The sequence below is a fragment of the Hipposideros armiger genome, unplaced genomic scaffold, assembly GCF_001890085.2.
Source record: "Hipposideros armiger isolate ML-2016 unplaced genomic scaffold, ASM189008v1 scaffold_117, whole genome shotgun sequence".
Taxonomy (NCBI): domain Eukaryota; kingdom Metazoa; phylum Chordata; class Mammalia; order Chiroptera; family Hipposideridae; genus Hipposideros; species Hipposideros armiger.
Genome location: NW_017731467.1, coordinates 1,274,288 through 1,295,986, shown reverse-complemented (window position 1 = coordinate 1,295,986; position 21,699 = coordinate 1,274,288). Strand labels below are relative to the sequence as shown.

The following is a 21,699-nucleotide window of genomic DNA, read 5'->3' as shown; positions in this document are numbered from 1 at the left end:
CACCTCTTCCCTTCACCCTGGTCTTACCCTCAGAAACGAAAGGACTCCACTTCCAGGGTGGGTAGGATTGGGATATCCCTTTGAGACCTTTATGGTACCCGTCAGGTGCTCTTCCCCACAGGGAGGAGTGCTGCTATTCATGAACGCTTGATGCCCATCGATACGCCCACTAATTGAGGTTAATGGGTTTGAGTGGTCCATTTCTCTCTCTTTCTCGCTCCCTCCCTCTCTCTCTCCCTCACCCTTTTCCTCTTCTCCCCTCCCTCCCTCTTCCTCTCCCTCTCTTCCTTTCCCTCTCCCCCTTTCCCTCTCCCCACTCCCATACTTCTCCCTGTCCCTCCCCCTCTTCTTCCCCCAACCCCTTTCCTCTTGAGTCTGAACCCTGGGGGTGTAGAGAACAGTAGGAAAGCCCTTTTCCATTTGCATCCAGGATATGCTCTCCAAGCCAGCTTCATCAGGCTGTTATTTTGATATGGCTGATTATGTCTAGTTTTTCTTAGAGACCTCAATCAGAGGAGGATGTTTATTTCTGCCCTCCAGTCTATCACTCTTGCATTTTGCTTGCTTTTAGTTTATTGCCGGTGGCACTAGGACTGAGGTCCCTGAGCCCCCCAGGGGGCGGTCCAAGACACTCTCGTTCAACATCAGGTGCTTTTGTCAAATGGGTGTAGTTTGAATCCTGACATATTTTCTTCTTCGGAGGTTTTCTGTCTTACCTTTTATGAGGTCTGAATTTTAGGGTGAGCTCAGTTTTACCCAACCCAGAAACCCTGGGATGCTACTCATTCCAAGGTGATCATTGTTTTAGTGCAGTTTTTCAACTTCAGAACTATTGACATTTTGAGCCAGATAATTCTTTGTGTGTGGGGGGGAGGGGTCGTCCTGTAGGATGTTAGCAGCATCCTGGGACTCTCCTCACTAGAGGTCAGCAGCACTGCCTCCTCTCCCACCAGTTGTGAAAACCAATGCCTCCTGACATTGTCTAATGTCTCTTGTGGGCCCAAATCACCCTTGATTAAGAACTACTGTTCCAGAGGAAAGTGGACCCAGTGAAGGAGCAGAGAAATGCCTCGGTCTTTCTGGAAAGGTCAGTGTAGGCTTCTCGGGGGAGCAGCGCTTGAGGTGAGCTTTGCAGGGTAAACGTTACCTCGTGGTCCCAGAAGAGTTTTTAAGGGACAAACAGGGAGGTGTTCATAGCCCTCTGTGATGCCTTCTTGACTGAAAACAGATTCCTACCACTACACATGCCCTCAAACATTTCAGAGGTCACCTGCTGATGCCTGGTTCTTCACTGCCTCCGTGCTTTTACTCATTCCATATGAGTGGGTTCCATGTCCATATGTCCAAATTCTACCTTTGTTGGTTGTGCTTACTGTGTTGTGCACCATCTTTGAAAAACAATTAGATTTCCAAACCGAATTCCTCTAGATGTGGGTTACTTTCTCTTAAACATCATGTCTACACTTTGGATAAGATGAGGGAGTAGATTACTCAGCAAGTCTGATACACTGGATCTGGTATTGTGGAGAGTTTTAGGCATCACTTCATATTATCATATGGTAGATTGCTAGTCATTGCATAATCATTCATGAGAAGAGGTAGAAGTTCTACCTCACCTGGGATGTGACTCATCTGTTGCCATACTAATTTAGGGATGGAGTAGGAGACAATCTGCAAGGAGTGTGGGAGGAAGACATTGACAGCATCCTCCTCCAGGATGCTAAACTCCAGGGTACCACTGGTGGGGGGTGGGAGTCTCACAGCAGGGGAAAATGAATCACATGGAAACATCAATGAGTTTGGCCATTTATTGATGCCATATCATGGCAGGCTATGATTACAGTATGTTTTTAAATACTGAAGTACCCAGTGGGGTACCCCTTGAGGCTGGGCCTGGCAAAGCAGCACAGAGATGCAGGGAGGGCAGTGGGTTGGGCCATATGTATCATACAACCAATTTGGAGGACAATGATAGGTAGAAGAGTGCTTCCCCAACCATATTTTTTCATTAGTAATATAACTTAATACTACTACTACTAATATTTGAATTAGCAATACAGAAACCAGGAGTAGCATCAAATATGTTGACTAAGTTGTAGCACCAGGAGTTTGTCATTTGGTCTCTTTCAAAAGTGAGTTGCTGTGCAGTATCCCAGATACACTTCATCTTAAAGTCAGGAGGGAGAAGAGCTGAGACCTGCAATCGGTGGGGTGGCAAAGTGTAGCTTTCAGAGTTTGGGGGATTTTAGCCAATTGATTGGGAAATTGTGATCTGAAACAATGTAAGCCCCTCAAATTCTGTTTCCGAAACTTGATGTAAGTGATCAAAAACATTCACTAAATACCTGAAAGCATCGCATTGGTAGGACTCCACCAAGGGGAGTGTGCTCTTGTTTAAGAAAACCCATTGTGAATCAAGTCATTCCTCCAAAGAAGCAATTGTTTGTATCACAAAATGATTTCCTATTTTAGAAAAGTATTCACTGTTTAGTCTCTTAAAATATTGTTTTCTCACAGTGTTGAATTATGTTTCGATGTTCAAGAATTACATTAACTCACAACTTTTCAGGGAAGAGAGAACTCTACCCCTATGGAAGGCAATGTAAACAAAACTGGGTTTGAGAGCCTTAATGGATTTGAGCACCAGGCCCCGTGGCAGCCTTCTCTGGTTTATGACCAATGTATATCCAGTGTCTCTTGCTACACATCTCACTTGCTCATTCAAGTTGGAAAGGAAGGCAGACATGGATGAAATAAACCAACAAATGCTGCTTCATGTTGGCTCCTGAGAGCATCAAAGAAAATGGTGAAGGTACCATGTATGTTCTTACCTTCAGAGTCTCCCGGTTAATCTAAGTCCCCTCTCTTGTTACAAGCACAGCGATCTGTCAAAACCCATACAACTGTCTCACAACACAGCCTCAAAACAGGAAGTGCACATCTGTGAGACATGACTAGGAGCCAATATTCTGCCTTTGAGAAACTGGAGAAAGGCCTAGAATGGAGCACCTGGCTAGGCCGTCCCTCCATTTCTACCATCTTAGCTACATGGGTCCTAAATCACATCTGGTGTACTGGGAAATCCGGCCTATTTTGCTGAGGTCAGAAGGAAGCTGAGTTTGTTCCTGAGTTTTGTAAGACTGGTCATGGCAACGTGCACAACCCTGTGATAGTACAGTACAGGTTAAATCGATGTGGTTTACTAAATGAATCCCTCTGAAAGTCTACACGATACTTCAGAAACAGTCTTGATGAATGCCTCATTAGAAAAAAATTAGGTTCTGCTCCACTAACAATTTAAGCATCTTCTCTCTCAAACTATTATTTCACCAGAGATTGTCATCAGCCAGCAATGTTTCTATTTGAAGAGAGAGAATACAAAACTGTAATTATTATCTAGAAATAAGTTCCCTGGCTTTAGGTAAACATTTCTACTTCCCTCTTGTTTCTGGCCTATCTTAAATTTCATCCCAATCCCAGTGTTTATGTTCCACAGAAATTTATCGGAATAATATACATTGATGGCTTAAAAAAAAAAAAGCACATAATATAAAAATCTTAAGCTTCTGGTACCCGAGCAGTAGAACTGGCATTGGCCAGCAACACCATTATACATTTAACAGAAGATGTAGATGGACTTACCCACTTGCACATCTATTTATTATGTTTACGTTCTGCCACCGTCTAGGTATTAGCACCATTTTTCAATAGCACCATTCTGCTGAACGGGTAGATAATTCAAAGGAGATATGGGACACTGTGCTCCATGGTGAATAGTAACTGTACCTGTGCATGAGTCTGAAAATATGCTGCCCATTACATGAAGGCCACATCCCTGCCTCCCATCTGTCAAGGGCTGATCTGTGGGCGGCTTCCCCTTGAGACTCCACCCACCCTCTCTCTCTGGGTTCAGTTCATGTAAATTCCTCCCCTTAGAAACCAGGAAATTTGCCTTGAATTTGAGACCACAGCCTACTTTGGCTCCTGATGGGTGGTGGGGAGATCCAGAATAAGCCTTTTAACTTCCATTTCAGTTTTTTGGAGTCCCCCTGACTGGCTTGTTCCCCTCAAGGAAAAGGACCCTCAAAAGTATAACTACTGGGTGCACTCGGAAGTAGGTCCTCTTTGCCTCGCTTTTGAGAAGTCTGGGTTTCTTTTCTTGAGACTAGAAGTCTGTATTAAATTCTTGTGCTTAATACAATTTACCAGGGTCTCTGAAATATTTTAATCTGAAGCTTCCTTTTCCAACCTGGGGTTAGGTGGGAGGTTGCATCCATGGACCAGAATATAGGCAGGGACTATGCTAGAAAGGAAAAGTCAGACAGGAAGGCTCACTTGTTCTTCTGCAAAGGAATGGATATTTCCCGAGAAAGTGGGAAGAATAAAGGCCCACATTCCCTTTCTTATATAGTTGATCCTTGAACAATGCGGGTTGGGAGTGCCAAACCCCACACAGTGGAAAATCTGCATGTTAACTTTTGATTCCCTCACACGTACGTGGTCCCTTGGTATCTGTGGGGTATTGGTTCCTGGATCACCACCCCATAGGCACCAAAATCCGTGGATGCTTAAGTCCCTTACACAAAATGGCACAGATCAACACATACAGTCTGCCCTTCATATCCACGGACTGCCAAGTGTGGATGGAAAGCAGTACAGGTATTAACTGAAAAAAATTTATAAGTGGACCCATGCAGTCCAAACCCGTGTTGTTCAAGTGTCAAGTGTGTTAGCAAATACTCGATTTCTGTTCCTTTGCTTTTTAAGAGATCTCATAGAAATTATCCTCAGGTCAAAAATGTCTTCTGTATGACTCACCTAAATCCCTTAGGTTTACTAAATCCTACAGTTTCTGCTCGTTTCCTCTTATTCTAGTGTCTCTAGGTGGGCACGGGCGTCTGAAGAGCCCAGACAGATATGGAGTCTACAGCAATTAAGGACAGACTAAGGGATGTAGCCAGTACTTTCTCTTCCTCCCTAGGTGAACACCGGGTGAAGAAAGTGGTCCTTTGCCTGGATGAATGAAAGGAACGTTCCTAAAAGCTCTCCCATGACATTTTAAACAGCAGCTGTCCCCAGCAGAAAGAAAGAGAAAAGATAAAGGATGATTCTACCAAGGTTAATTGATAAGATTCTTTTTTTCCTGGGTAAATGCGGTTCTGTTTCCTGATACTTTTGAGGTAGTCTGGGAAAAATCTGGTCTCTTTTGTTTTTCTCTTTGAGGAGGGAAAAAAAAAGACATCATTTCACAGACTTGCCTAATCTGGCAACTTTCCCAGGAGCTGAGTCCAGGAGATGCCTAATTCTCCTGGGTATTTTGCTTGTCTATCAGGGAGCATCAAGTGTCACAGTCCCATACCTCCTGCAAAGGACATTTTGTCACCAATGGAACACAGTGGATTTTGTTTTGTTACGACCCAAAGTTGGACCTGAAATGCACAGAGTAAAACCATGAAGTGGCCCGTGGAGCTAGAACAGGTCACTGTCAGCAGACTGTGGCAGTCTCTGGTGGCGGGTGGCTTCCTCCTGGACTTAGAATGCTTTGGGGGTTTTGAGCAACTGTGGCTTTCTTGGCCTTCGGGTGTGGACGACATATGTCTGGGAGCATGAGAGGCAGCACTGAGCCCGCACAGTGGGCACAGAACATTTTCTCATGGTTTTCAGTGTCTGGCAGAAACTGGTTGATAAGTTGTCCTTGATGCAAAGCACATCTGTGGGAGGAGAAAAAAATAACAAAATGCCAAAGATTATCCTTTGTAAGTGAATAAGCGTAACTTCTGTTAGTGGAAGACTTTATATGTCTACCAAGAGAGACTCCATAACAATGAATAATATCAGTGGACTTCCACTGAACATTTATGATGTATCGGGCACTGTGAAAAGTGTTTGTGTTAAACTGAATTATCCATTACAATTCTTCAGTCCCCTGTAGCAGTGTTAAGCATTCTCACCTTTGACATGGCCGCCTGGTGGGTGGTGATACTTCCGTACTTCTTGACTTTGGGTTCAGCCCTATGACTTGCTCTGGACAACGGGAGATTACTAGACATGATTCCTGTGGGGCCTTGGAGTGTGCAGAAGGATGAGCCTGCCCTGTGAGCTTCTGATGTCACCATGAGAACAATTTGGCTTGTGCTGCTACTGAACCAAGGAGGATGAGAGACTTATGAAGTGGACCTAGACCCAATCTATAGCTTGCAGCCAAGACCAGCCAACTGAGCCTTAGCTGACCTGTAGATGCTGAGCAAAAAAATGCATGATCGTCGTGTTAGAGCCCTGAGTTTAGAGGTGTTTTGCTATGCAGTATTGTTATGCAACAGCTGAATGCAATGTTTTACATGCATTGCTTCACTGAGTCTTCACAGCCATCCTGTCAGGTAAATCCAACTCTCCTTTCTGTTTTCAGATGAGGAATGTGAGGCCTACAGAAGTTTGGAACTTGCACAATGTTATCCAGCTGATACATGGCACAGCTAGATCTGGACACAGGCAGTAGGGACCCCAGATCTCTTGCTTTTATCAGCCCTACCATTCAGAGTGCCATGTAATCCCCCAGTTAGCCAGCTAACCAATGCTTCCTGAGCAGCGGTCGGCAGAGCGAGCAATGCGTCACTATCCTCCAGAAACGTCCCACGTAGAAGAAGGTGGCAGACATACACAAATAATCTCCACAGTAAGTATATAATTATTACCTGGGTTCTAATCCTTGTTCTTCTCTAACTAGCTCCGGGCAAGTAAATCCTTCAATTTGGGGGGGCCCTGCTCTCCTCAAACATGGAACAGGGAATTAGACTAGAATTCTCATGAACTACCACCTCACTGATTATGGGTGGGATTCACACTGCTGGCCCACCATAAGGAATTCAATAAGGCCCACATAACAGAGTTTTCTTCCAGAAAATGAAATTGATTCAAACTTTACTCGAGTGCCTCTCAGAGTTCTAGCTGTCTTTCTTTCTCCTTTACAGAAAAGATTTGAATAGTCCTGAAGAGAGTTTTTCAACAAAAACAGGCTGTTGTCCTTTGTCAATACAGCCATCAATAAAAGTAGAAATTAAAGTAATACCCTGTTTACTCAAAACCTGAGACAGTATTTTTGCCTCCCTCTGCTTTTTCACCTTCAGGTCATGAAGGCAAAAAATGCTTTTTATCTCCTCAGAACACATCCTTCCCTTGATGGTGCCCTGTTGGTTTTTTTTTGTTGTTGTTGTTCTTTTTTTGTTTTGTGGAGAAATGTTTTCTGTTATCTGTCAAATTCCATTTTGTGAGCAAGTTTTAAATGCTCTTTGTAACAGGTAACATGATGTTCCTAGAACCCCAAACCTCTTCATTGCTCAATTCTTTTCTTCTTCAGGCCTCTTCTACATGTATTATAAAAATCAATCTCTCTTAAAATCCTATGGAAAACTTGGTGCATGCTCTGCTGTTTCAGGAAGTGTACGTGTTTTGACCAAGTATTCCTACCATGGAAAGGGATTAGAGCTCTTTGTCACCCACATCCTCCCCAGAGTAGCAAGCCTTTTCAGTGGAGCCATTCTCTGTGGACTGCTGTTCAGAGCAAGGCAAGATTCTTTCCTAGCTTCTGGCTTTGGCGCAGGGCCCAGCATGGAAGCCTGGGTGGCAGGGCTGCTCCAGTTTCTTAGCCAGCCTCTCCTGAAGCCTTTGTGGATGGTGTTGGAGAACGTGCATCTGGGGTCGTTCTTTGCCCCGCCTTCTTTCTGCCATGAGTGTGTGAGTGCTTTGGGGCTACTTGCAGAGAGGAAGACGTGTCAAAGATCAGCTTACACTTGTTTGTTGATTTACTGATAGCCATTCAGACAGGTGTGAGGTGATCGCTCATTGCAGTTTTGATTTGCATTTCTCTGATGATTAGTGATGTGGAGCATATGTCTATTGGCCATCTGTATGTACCCTTTGGAAAAAAGTCTAGGTCCTCTGTCCATTTTTTAATTGGGTTGTTTGTTTTTTTGATGTTAAGTTGTATGAGTTCTTTATATATTTTGGATATTAACCCCTTATCGGATGTATCATTGGCAAACATCTTCTCCCATTCGGTATGTAGTCTTTCTGTTTTGTTGATGGTTGCCTTAGCTGTGTAGAAACTTTTTAGTTTGATGTAGTCCCATTTGTTAACCTTTCATTTCCCTTGCCCAGGGAGACGTATCAGAAAAAATATTACTAAGAGCAATGTCAGAGAGTTTACTGCTTATGTTCTCTTCTAGGAGTATTATGGTTTGGGGTTTTACATTTAAAGTCTTTAATCCATTTTGAGTTTATTTTTATATATGGTGTAAAAAGTGGTCTAGTTTCATTTTATTTTTTTTTCATGTATCTGTCCAGTTTTCCCAACATTTATTGAAGACGCTGTCTTTACCCCAGTGTATATCCTAGCCTCCTTTGTCATAATTCTTCATCTGGTAGATTGTCTCCACTTAATTATTTTTCTAGGGTTTATTTTTCTTTTGTTTGGAACATAGTTCTGCATTTCCTCATTTTGGCCATTTCTCTGTGTTTGTTTTTATGAATTAGGTGAACCGGCAACCTCTTCTGGTCTTAAAGAAGTGGCCTTGTGTAGGAGCTTTGTAAACATTGTAGACTGCATGTGCTGGGTGTCTTCGGTGGGCCAGAGGGAGACCTGGGGCACACTGTACTGGGGCCACCTTGGCAGGCTGGTTGGAACTGTAGCTGAATCAGGCATGGTCTGCAGGAAGTCCCAAGGAGAAGCCAAACCAGAGTGGGAGCTGTAGCTAGAGTGGGTGTGAGCTGTGCGGAGTCCAAGAGGCAAGCTGCACCAGGACCACCTTGGCAGGCTGGTCGGTGCTGTAGTTGGAGCGAGCTCAGACTACAGGGAGTCCCAAGGTCAAGCCAACCCAGGGCCACCTTGACAGGCTGTAGCTGAAGTAAACATGGTCTGTGGGAAGTCCTGGGGACAAGGTGAATGGGGTGGGAGCTGTATCTAGAGTGGTGGGAACTGTGGAGAGTCCTGGGGGCAAGCCATGCTGGGGCTGCCTTGGGAAGCAGCTGGAGCAGTATTTGGAGCAGGCTGCAAGGAGACCTGGGAGCAAGCTGTGCTGGGACCCAGAGCACAGTTGTAGAGGGTGTGGGCCATGGGTGATCCTAGGAACAAGCTATGGAGCTGGTGTGGATCTGGGGTCTGTTGCCTACTCTGATGGCCTTGGCCAACTGGCTAGAGTGCCTGGATTGTGCTCCTACCCATGTGATCAAGGTGGAAGGGAAGGGCAACAAATGGTGCTCCCCCAGTTCCCGTCTCATTTGGCCACTGCGCTAGGGTTTGTAAATGGATTTACTTCCCATACAGTCTAGGTTTCCTTTAAACCACTGTGCTTTTTCTACGCCCCAGGGCAGGCTAGTCTGAGCACAGGCCCTTCAGTGATCCCTCCCTACCGCAAGTCAGTGCACTGGGGATGGGGATCCCATGGTACCATGTATCTCTCTCTCCTACCCATTTCTATGTGGTCTCTCTCATTTGTTGTGCAGAAGCCATTCAGTCAGCTTTCAGTTATTCTTTGGGAGAACTGCTCTACCTATAGGTGTAAATTTGATGTGTTAGTGGGAAGAGGTGAGTTCAGGGTCTTCCTACACCACCATCTTGGAGCAAAAGCCTGGAAATATTTCTTTGTAGGTATATTATGATGTAAATTAAGATAAGGTCATGCTGGAGAAGGGTGAGCCCTTAATCCAAAATGAATGTGTGCTTACAAGAAGAGACAGACACACACACACACACACACACACACACACACACACACACAGGAGAAAGCCATGTGAAGACAGACACACAGAGGAAAGAAGGCCATAGTATAATGGAGGCAGATATTGGAGTTATGCTGCTACAATCTAAAGGAAGCTGAGGACTGATGGCAACTACCAAAAGCTAAGAGAGAGCATGGCCTGAGCTAGAGCTTTCAGAACTGTGGCAGAACACATTTCTCTTGTTCTAAGTCAGCTAGCTTATGGTAGTTTGTTATGGTAGCCCTAGGAAACTACTGTACCCCTTCCCCATTAAAATAACAACAGATACAAATTTATCAAGTACTTACCACATGCCAGGCAATGTGCTTGACATATACTATCTCATTGGATCCTCATAGAAATTTACTTGTAGATATAAATATTCTTCTTTAACACTTGCCTGAGATATATCTTGTGATCAATATTATCTGCTGAATAAATGAATGAATGGAATCCTATTCATCTGGAAGAATATTCTCCAGTAGAAAGTTTGCTGATTCAAATGTTCATTTGTATCAACTTTGGGTCTAAGCACTGTCCCTAATACTTCCCTTATTCTTTTTCTTGCCTTCTTTACCCCTCACTCTTCAAATTAAAAAACAAAAATGAAACCCCAAGAATAGTGCACATAAGGGTTTTGCTTTGGTTTTTTAATCATTATGAATGTAATGCTTAGAATATAGCTGATACGCAGTAAATATTTCTGGATGAATTAAAATTTTTTTTCTTCTTAGCTCAGGTACATGAAAAGGGTTTTTATAGTTCCTAATATGGAAATGGTAGTTCTGATTTAGATTTTAAGTCACTAACAATTTAGATGGCACCCAAAGGAAGTATAACGACCTTGAAGAAAGCAAAAATACATGAATTCATACACAGTCTTATAAGGTGAACATAGAGGGTGCTTATTGTGATGGCTGGACGGCTGACAAGAATCTGGGCATTGAATGGCTTATTTTCAAAGCATTTTGGGGAGCATGGTAGACAAGGAGGCATGTGGTTAGTACTTTAAATCAAGGAATTTCTCACAGCTGCTCTTTCATGTTGTTTCTCTATGAGTAAGCATGGCTCTGCCTTCAAGAGAAGCTAATTAACCTTTGTGCCCTGATTATTGTTGGTAAGTGGAACTCATTGTTATTTACATCAATTGCCAGCCAACTGTTAGTCACCATCTCTTCAGTGTGAGAATTCAAGATAAAAAATATCAGGGATGCATTTAACCCAGTTTTGAGTATTGAAGACTGCCTTATCCAGCAATAAGACAGTTAAAGACAATTTACATATAATTTTTTAAAAACCAATAGTACTAGGCATGTTCAACTAAGACTGTGTTGATACTTCAATTATATAAAAATCAACATAACATAGAAGGATTCTATAGCTTCAATATTATTTTATTTTAAATTAAATTTATTGGGGTGACCTTATATATGGCTCAGGGGTATCTTTATAATATGACATCCGGGGCCAGCCGAGTGGCGCATTGGTTAAGAGCTAGCTTGGGACGCCAGAGGGCCCCGGTTCAAATCCCACATATGAGGGCCAGTGACACTGCCCTCTACAGCTAAGATGCTGAACAACAGCTCAACCTGGAGCTGGGCTGCTGTGAGTCGCCCGCGACGGCGTAGGCTGCAGCCCCTGCTGCAGTGGGTTGCCATGGGCTACCATGTGTAGCCAGCAGCCAGCGTGAGCAGCCAGCAGCCGCAGTGAGCGGCCGTCCAGAAGCTGGCGACTGATCTGCCTCGCCTGGGAAGAGCGCAATGATGGTGCCAACTTGGGCCAGTGAAGCAACATCCTCCACAACTAGACTGAAGAACAAAACGACAGCAACTTGTCTGTTCCCCTTCCCCCAATTCCCCAATAAAAAGCTTAAAAAAAATAATAATAATATGACATCTGTATACTCTATTGTGTGCCCAATACCTGAAGTCTAGCCTCCTTTCATCACCATATATTTAACACCCTCTACCCTCTTCATTCTTCCCACTGCCTTTCACCTCTGATAACTACCATTCTGTTGTCTGTATCTACGAGCTTTTCTGTTTTGTTTTCTTTATTGTTGCTTTTTATTTTAAATCCTGCATATGAGTGAAATCATACAGTGCTTGTCTTTTTCCATCTGACATATTTCACTTAGCATAATACTCCATCCATGTTGTGTCAAATGGTAATATTTCATCTTTTTGTGGCTGAGTAGTATTCCATTGTATATACATACTATTACATTTTAAAAATCCATTAATCTGTCAAAAGACACACAGGTTGTTTCCATGCCTTGGCTATTGTAAATAATGGTTCAATAGAACACAGGGGTATGTACATCTTTACAAATAAGTGTTTTCAATATTTTCAGGTAGCTACCCAGAAGAGGGATTGGTGGGTCATATGGTAGCTCTAGTCTTAGTTTTTATAGGAAATCTCCATACTGTTTTTCATAGTGGCTGCACTCATTTATAGTTCCTACTAGGTGTGTACGAGGGCTCCCTTTTCTCCAAATCCTCTCCAACACTTGTTATTTCTCCTCTTTTTCATAATAGCCAGTCTAACAAATGTGAGGTGATGATATGTCATTGTAGTTTTAATTTTCATTTCCCTTTTGTTTTTGGGGATGTTTTCGATTACTGTTTCAATTTCCTTACTAGTGATCAGTCTATTTAAGTTTTCCACTTCTTCATGATTCAGTCTAGGAAGGTTGTATATTTCTAAGAGTTTGTTCATTTCTTCTAGGTTATAAAATCTGGTAGTGTATAGCCTTTTACAGTATTCTTGTATAATCCTTTGTATTTCTGTGGTGTCCACTGTAACTTCTCTTCTTTCATTTCTGATTTTGTCTTTTTTTCTCTGTGAGTCTAGCCGTGGATGTCAATTTTGTTTATCATTTGAAATAACCAGCTTTTTGTTTCATTAATTTATTCTGTTTTCTTTTTGCCCTCTATTTCACTTATTTTTCACTCTGATTTTTATTATTTCCTCCCTTTTACTGATTTTGGGTTTCAATATGTTTTTCATTTTCCAGTTCTTTAAGTTGTAATGTTAGATTGTTCATTTGGGATTTTTCTTGTTTCTTGAGGTAGGCCTGTAATGCTATAAACTTGCTTCTTAATCCCACTTTTGCTGCCTACCTAAAATTTGGTATGTTGTATTTTCATTTTTATTTGTGTCTATGAATCACTTGATCTCTTCTTTTCTTCTTTGACCCAATAGTTGTTCAGCAGCATGTTTAATCTCCATGAATTTGTTGTTTTCCAGCTTTTTTCTTGAAGTTAATTTCCAATTTCATACTGCTGAAGTCAGAAACTATGCTTGGTATAATTTCAATCTTAAATTTTTGAAACTAGTTTTGTGCCGCAACATATGGTCTATCCTTGAGACTATTTCATGTGCACTTGAGTAGAATGTTAGGTCTGTAATTTTGGGATGGAAAGGTCTATAAATGTCCATTAAGTCTATTTGGGCTAATTTGTCATTTAAGGCTGATATTTTCTTATTGCCTTCTGTCTGGATGATCTATCCATTGCTCAGAGTAGGGTATCCAAGTCCCCTACTATAATTGTATTTTTGTCAGTTTCTCCCTTTTGGTCTGTTAGTAATTGCTTATATATTTTGGTGCTCTCAGGTTGGGTGCACGTATATTGATAAGCATTATGTCTTCTTGATGAATTGTCTCCTTTATCCACTGTTGATTCCCTCTAATGTATTCTTTATTTCTGACTGTTTCTTTTTATGTTTTCTGTCTTCATTTTTATGTTTCCTATCTCTTTGTTGAAGTTCTCCCTGAGATCACTGAGCATCTTTATAACAAGTGTTTTGAACTCTGCATCTGGTAGATTGCTTATCTACATTTCATTTAGTTCTTTTTCTGGAGCTTTTTTCTGTTATTTCATTTGGGACATGTTTCTCTCCCCTCCCCCATTTTGGCTGCTTCTCTGTTTTTGTTTCTGTGTATTAGGTAGAGCTGCTATCTATGTTTCCCAGTCTTAGTAGAGTGGTCTTATGTAGCAGGTATCCTTTGGGGCCCAGTGGCACAGTCTCCCTGGTCACCTGAGCCTGGTGCCCCAGATGTTTCCCTTATATGGGTTGTGTGTGCCCTCCTGTTGTAGTTGAGCCTTGGCTACTCTTTGCACATCAATGGGAGGAATTGATCCTCAGGTTGATTGGTTGTGAGGACTGGTAGTAACTGCAGTGGAGGAGCTGTTGTGCATGAGCTGACCCTATGGAGCAGGATCTGCTTTAGTAGGGTTCTGGTGCCTGCCCAGCCTGCCCTTTAGGTGTGTTGTTTGTGGAGGTGGTTGGTTGGTGCTGGCCACTGGGTTTGTTGGTTCTGAGACCTCTTGGGAGGGGTTCTGGTGAAGGCCAAGCTCAGCTGCTGCCTGTGTCCTGCCCAGGCCACTTGCTAGGAGCTACAAAGTGATCTGCAGATGGTTGCACCAATGTTGGGCCTGGAGGTGCCTGGGAGAGGCTAAGTTGCATACTGAGGCCGGCTGCTGCTAGTGCCAGGCTTTGGCTCAGCCTCAACATTTTAAAAACGTGATATCATCAGAGGTGATGAAATGACATCAAAAGAAGAGGGTCTCAAGTTAGCCCCCTGGTCTAGAAAAAACGTGATTCTCACACTTTAATGTGCATCCAAATCACCTGGGGATCTTATTTAAATATGATTCTGATTCAGTAGGTCTGAGGTGAAGCCTGAGATCCTACATTTCTAACAAGCTCCCAGATAATGTCGATGCATCTAGTCCAGGGGACCACACTTTGAGTAGAAACAGTCTGCAAGACTAAAAGTTAATAACATCTCTTAAAATGAGCCCAAGGTAGCTTCTTTTAGAGTTTCAAGCATGGTCAGTGATAGCTTCCCTAAATACAATTTGGTCAGAAGGAAGTTGCACATGATAATCATACCTAAAGCATTTTACCCCTTAGTGCATTGTGCTCAGGGTTTCCAAACGAGAATTCTCTACTGGCTTCCATACCTGTGTAGAAAATCAATCACAGGACACTCCTACATAAATGATTGATAGATTCCCTCAAAAAACCTATCTCAAGCAGAATTCATTACCTTTCCTCGTTCCCAAACCCACTCCTGGGCTTCCTCTCTCAGTGAATGGTAGCCTCATGTACTCAGCTGCCCGAGTAAAAAATCTGGGCATTATTCTCCCTCTTTCCTCAGGCACAAAGTCCTGTCAAGTCTTTCTTTAAGTAGTTCTTAAATCAGCTTTTCTCCATCTGCATTTCTACTGCCCTAGTTCATGGCATATACATCTCTTGCTTCGGGTACCACTGATCTCTTAACTGGTCTTCCTTCTCTGTCATCTACACTGCTGCCAGCATGATGACTTCCTTATCTTTACCCCCCTGTTTGGAATACTTCAATGGCTCCCTTCTTCCCTAGGGATAAAAATAAAGTCCAAATTCATTAGCATGCTTTACAGGGCTCTTTAACCTATAGCTCAAGCTTACCTCTTTAGCCCTATTGGTTCCTAAATCCCCTTGAACTTTGTACTTGAGTTAGACTTATGTGTCATGACATCATCTTCTTCCTGTTGACTGTAGAAACTGAAAGTTTCTCTTGGAACCTCTCACCTAGCCTCTCTACACATCCTTCACTTTCTCTGGAGGCTTTCCCTACTCTCCCCAGGTTACATTTGATGCCCTTCCCAAGTACTCTCATAGAACACCCTTACCTCCATTATCAATGAATCACTGGTTTGTAGTTTTGTTCCTTGTTGACATTATGTTTAGCACTTAGTCAGTGCCCAACAAATATTTGTTAAATAGATGCATGGTTTATAAACCAACAATGCCTAGGAAAATGTTTCTCAGGATATTAACTCTAATGGCTGTCTCTGTTGAATGCCAGCCTCAGTACTTGGAGGCAGGGAGCAGGGTAACAGACCACAGGTTTCACTACCTCTCATCTCTAAGCATCTTTGGAGACATTTCTCCAAGAGGACATACAGGTGGCCAATAGGCATATGAAAAGATGCTCAATGTCACTAACTGTTAGAGAAATGCAAATAAAAAACACAATGAACACCTCATTCCTGCCAGAATGGCTGTCATGAATAAATCAACAAACAACAAGTATTGGCAAGGGAACCCTGGAGCACTGTTGATGAGATTGCAAATTGATGCAGCCACTATGGAAAACAGTATGGAGGTTCCTCAAAAAATTAAAAATAGAACTACCTTATGACCCAGGAATTCCACTCCTGGGTATTTATCCAAAGAAACCCAAAATACTAATTTGAAAGAATATATGCACCCCTATGTTTACTGTAGCACTATTCACAGTAGCCAAGATATGGAAACAACTGAAATACACATCAACAGACAATGGGATAAAGAAACTGTGCTACATTTATACAATAGAATGTTACTCTACCATAAAAAAGAATGAACTCTTACCATTTGTAATAACATGGATGGACCTAGAGAATATTACGCTAAGTGAAATAAGTCAGACAGAGAAAGACAAGACCATATGATCTCACTTATATGTAGAATCTAAAGAACAGCATAAATGAGCAAACAAAATACATATTCATAGACACAGAGAAAAAACACCAGCCCTTGCAGCTGCTCCTCCTTAGGTCACAGATATTATAAACAAAGGTGGGCACAAAAGGACGAGCTCAGCAGGATAGTGGACTCACAAATGTCCCTAAAGCAAGAAGGAAAAATGTCGGAGAGGGATGGCAAAAGCACCCCGTTTATCATAATGTACAGCCTGCTTCTCAGGGCCACTGAATGAGCTCACACAACCTCAGGAGCAAGAAGGGAGTACAAGGCACACCAGCTGGAAGGATGAGCGATATTGGAGAGGGAGGTGGGGGAGACAATTCATAGAAATAAAAACTCCCATACAATGTAAGGACAGGCTGCTTTTCCCTCTGTTGGGACAGCCCACTCCGTTATCTCTGGAGTACATGCACTTTGCTAATCAGCTTCTTACTATTCTGTGCTTGCACAATTCTGTCTCTTGATTGACTTGTTTCCCTCAAGAAGACAAGAACTGAGTTACAGTCATCACACTCAGAACTCTCTGAAAAACCAGAAGTGATTTTCATCAGTTAGGGGTGATGTCAATGTGAACATGCTTTCAGACAGGAAAATGGATAAGATAATCCTTCGAGGAATCAAAAGTCAAAACTCACCAAATCCAACAGCTTGCTCCCAGGCGAGCTGGCAGGCCTCTTCCGCATTAAGATTCCTGGCTCAGTAAAGGGGTCTAAAACTACCCACAATTGAAGTCATACAGGGTAACTTATTAATGAAAAGCTCCCAATGGAGCCAAGCCATTTACTCACCAGCACTCTTCTTGCAGGCCTGCTGGTTGCATTTTTGGAATTCCAGAGGTTTGGGTTCATGATCACATAGGCATAGTTCTTGGTCTTCGGTTTTATTGTCCTCTGAGGAGACACAGTGGACAGCCCTCTTCTGAAAGCCACCTCCACAGGAAGCAGTGCACTGAAAAGGGGGGGGGCACAGGAAAAGAGTCAGAATTCTTCCCCAGGGTCACCAGGGGGGACTCCAATAGAACACCTCTAACCCCCTGTCGTCAAGTAGGGCAAGTCTCAATTATCAGAAGACTTTTTGAAGGAGTCATAGAATAAAGGCACCAGTAATTTGGAGATGTGAATTTAGGAAGAGTCTGTATTATAGATTGTGTGGATTGAATTTCACTTAATTTATTATTGGGTTCTCTGAAGAATGTGGACAGAGGTTGAACTACAAGCAAAATAGGAAAAAAAATCATATCTGGGTCCCGTAGGCTGCCTAAGTCAACCAGTTTCTCTCAACTAGTATCACTGGGCCTGGGACTCAGATGTGAGGAAAGGGGATACAGCTACAAGGGAAGCAGAGAGTATGTTAAAGGGGAAAGTGGGAGAGGAAATCCATGGTGTGGGATGCAGGGAGGGTTTAGAATGGACCTAGCGAGACCACGTGTGTTCTCAAGCCATTCTAACAGACCAGATGCAAGCAGAGGGGAGGTTCTCTAGCCTGTGAGAGTAGCTTATGTAAGATGATTCCTGAGGATGTAAGAAAATGTGTCTGAGTTTACTCTTTTAAAACTTCTTTTTATTCTGGTAAAATATATAAAACAAAGTTTACTATTTTAACCATTTTTTAAGTACACAGGTTAGTGCCTTAAGCACATTCACATTGTTGTGCAATCATTACCACTATCCATCTCTAGAAGTTTTTAGTTTTCCCAAACTGAAACTCGGTACCTATTAAATAAGGTACTGAGTTTCATTTCACCTTCCACCCCCACCCCCCAGGCCTGGGCAAGCACCATTCTATTTTTTTGACTCTGAATTTGACTATAGTAGGTACCTCATATACGAGTAGGTAAATTCATACAGTATTTGTCCTTTTGTGACTTGCTTACTTCAACTAGCATAATGTCTTCAAGTTTCCTTCATGTTATAATACATGCCAGAGTTTCTTTTTTAAGGTAAAATATATTCCATTGTATGTATATAACACATTTTGTTTATCCATTCATCCACTGATGGACACGGGTTGCTTCCACCTTTTGGCTACTGCAAACCACTTGTACTCTTGTGATTTATCTTCTAGCTCACGTTTTATTACATTTAGCCTCCTCTTTATTATGTAATCAAAATCTCCCAGAGGATAGAAACCAGTCTCTCTTTCCTGCCTGACAATTAGATGAGTGCTAACTAAACACAGCCTGACATTCAATAAATAGCCATTGATTTATTGGCTGAAAAAGTCTCTTGCATGGCAAATTCTGGATAAGTCACTAGGCCCCAAAGATTCCATTTGTCATTTGAAATATCAGTGGTCACCCAGCTCACTAGATAAAAAAAATTCCACATTGGGACACCACTGATAAACTCAGAATACTGCTACGAAACCCTGTTTCCCACAAGACTCCCATATGGGATAGGAGGAGAAACATCAAATCTTGCTTAACATCCACTTCTATAATTCTACTCTTTATAAAGTCTGGAGCATGGTAGTCAACATGGAACATGCAAAGCAAAATGTTTGCTTTACTAAGTCAGAAATTTCTATGAAATCTGAACGTAATTTTACTCAGTGAATTCACGTAAAATTCTTCATGAATATGGACTTTGATCCGTTGGTAGCTCAGTGGCATATAGTTTTGTCTCCATGTATTTATGGTTTTTTTTCAGTTTTCTTCCTGTATTTGACTTCTAGTTTCAGTCCATTGTGGTTGGAAAAGATGTTTGATACAATTTCAATCTTGAATTTATTGAAGCTTGTTTTGTGGCCTAATATGTGATCTATCTGGGAAAATGTTCCATGTACACTTGAAAAACATGTGTATTCTGAAGTTTTTGGATGAAATGTTCTATAAATGTCTATTAAGTCAATCTGCTCTAAAGTGATAGTTAAGGCTATTATTTCCTTATTAATTTTCTGTCTAAATGATCTATCCATTGATGTGAGTTGGTATTAAAATCCCCTACTGTTACTGTATTACTGTGTATTTCTTCTTTAAAAAAAAAAATTTTATTGGGGAATTGGGGGAGGGGAACCGCACTGGAGAATTGGGGAAGGGGAACAGACAAATTGCTGTCCTTTTGTTCTTCAGTCTAATTGTGGATGATGTTGCTTCACTGGCCCATGTTGGTGTTATCATTGCTCTCTTCCTGGGTGAGGCAGATAGGTTGCTGGCCTCTGGACGGCCACTCACAGCAGCTCTTGGCAGCTCACACCAGCTGCTGGCCACGCACGCTGGCTGCCGCCACACACAGTAGCTTATGGCAGCCCACAGGGGCCGCAGCCTACGCTGTCACCGGCGACTCACGGCAGCCCAGCTCCAGGTCAAGCTGTTGTTCACCATCTTAGCTGTAGAGGGCAGTGTCACTGGTCCTCATGTGGGATCCGAACCGGGGCTCTGCTGCTCAGAGCTGGCGTCCCAATCCAGCTCTTAACCAATGCGCCACTTAGCTGGCCCTGTATTTTTTCCTTGATGTCCATTAATAATTGCTTATATATTTAGGTGCTCTTATGTTGGCTGAGTAGATATTTACAACTGTATATCCTCTTCTTGGATTGAGCCCTTTATAATTATGTAATGTCTTTTTACATTATGTGTTTTAAAGTCTGTTTTGTCTGATATGAGTATTGCTTGCTACCCCAGCTCTATTTTCATTTCTATTTGCATGGAATAGGCTTTTTCCATTCTTTCACTTTCAGTCTGTCTGTGTCCTTCAATTTGAAGTGAGTCTCTTGTAAGCATCATATGGATGGATCATGTTTTTAACCCATTCAGACATCCTATGTCTTTTTATTGGAGCAGGTAATCTATTTACATTTAAAGTAATTATTAATAAGTATGTACTTATTGACATTTTGTTATTTTTTAGTTGTTTTTATAGTTCTCCTTTGTTCCTTTCTTCTTTTCTTGATCTCTTCCCTGTGGTTTGCTGGTTCTCTTTAGTGTTTTGTTTGGGTTCCTTTCTCTTTATTCTCTGCATCTTTTGTAGGATTTTGGTTTTTGGTTACCGTGAGGTTGATGTACGTCATTCTATATCTATGGCAGTCTATTTTAAGCTGTTAGGCATTCAAATTCAAATATATTCTCCAAAGACTTCATTTTTACTGCCCCCTCCACACTTTGTAATTGATGTCACATTTTAGATCTTTTTGTGTTGTGCATCTCCTAACTATTTATTGTAATTTTAGCTGAGTTTGATACCTTTTTCCTTAGTCTTTTGTAAAAGCTTTTAAAATGTCTGATACACTGTATTTATTAAATAGTTGGCTTTATCTGTAAGATTTTTTTTCCTTTCTCATATTTTCTTATTTCTAGTTATGGCCTTTCCTTCTCTGCTTAAAGAAGACCTTTTAACATTTCTTGTAAAACTGGTTTAATGGTGATGAACTGCTTTAGTTTTTGCTTGTCTGGGAAAATCTTTTTCTCTCCTTCAATTCTTTTTTTTTTTTTTTAAGCTGAGCCATCCTGCCACCTGTTTGCTGCTCAGCTCGGGCTGGGCATCAAACCGCTGTTGCTCAGAGCTCAAACTCTTGAGCGAGCTCTTAACCAACTGAGCCACTCAGCCAGCCCTTCTCCTTCAATTTTGAATTACAACCTTGCTGGGTAAGTTATTCTAAGTTGTAGGTTCCTTTCTTTTAGTACTTTAAAGATGTCCTGCAACTCACCTCAGGCCTGTAAAGTTGCTGCTGAGAAACCAGCTGGTAGCCTATGGGGTTCTCATTGTATGTATTTGTTTTCCTCTTGCTTCCTTCAAGATTGTCTATTTAACTTTTGCCATTTTAATTACAATATGTCTTGGTGTGAGTCTCTTTGGGTTTATCTTGTTTGGAACTATCTGCTTCCCAGGTTAGGAAAGTTTTCAGCCATATTTCTTTAAAATAAAGTTTCTGTTTCTTTCTGTCTTTCTCCCCTTTCTGGGATCCCTATAGTGCAAATGTTTAAGCACTTGACATTATCCTCGAGATCCCTTAAAATTATCCTCACTTTCTAAAATTCTTTTTTTTTAATTATTTTTATTGTGAAATACACATTTTTTAGAATTAGTTTCAGCTGTACAACACAGTACAATAGTTATGCTTTTTACCCCTTGAAGTGAGAAACCCCTCCCCCAATCCGCTGCCCCACTGCCCCCCCCAATATCATACATATCTATTACAAATCCCTTGACTCCACTCTCACACTATACTCCACGTCCCATGACTATATATAAATATATTCACTTATAGTTGACATATAATATTATACAACATCAGCTTCAGGTGTACAGTGCAGTGATCAAGCCTCTACCCCATCCATGATGCGGTCTCCCTAGCAAGACATGTGACCATCTAAAACCCTACAAAATATTTACAACATTATTAATTATATTCCTCAAATTGTCTTTCATGTCCCTGTGGCAATATTGTAGTTACTATTTATGCTGTCTAATCCCTTCCCCTTCTCCCTCA

The 21,699-nt window shown here is 41.8% G+C and overlaps 1 protein-coding gene across 1 annotated transcript in view; it reads right to left on the bottom strand.

Annotated features, from left to right (window-relative positions):
- Positions 1 to 1,801: 1,801 nt before the first annotated feature.
- The window catches only part of ADAMTS12 (ADAM metallopeptidase with thrombospondin type 1 motif 12), a 284,062-nt gene continuing 264,164 nt past the window's right edge, over positions 1,802 to 21,699 (bottom strand). The window contains exons 22-23 of the mRNA XM_019647855.1: positions 17,061 to 17,220; positions 1,802 to 5,711 (exon numbers count right to left, since the gene is read on the bottom strand). Coding sequence (XP_019503400.1) covers positions 5,533 to 5,711; positions 17,061 to 17,220 — 339 coding nt within the window. The 3' untranslated portion in view covers positions 1,802 to 5,532. The remainder of the gene's footprint in view (positions 5,712 to 17,060; positions 17,221 to 21,699) is intronic.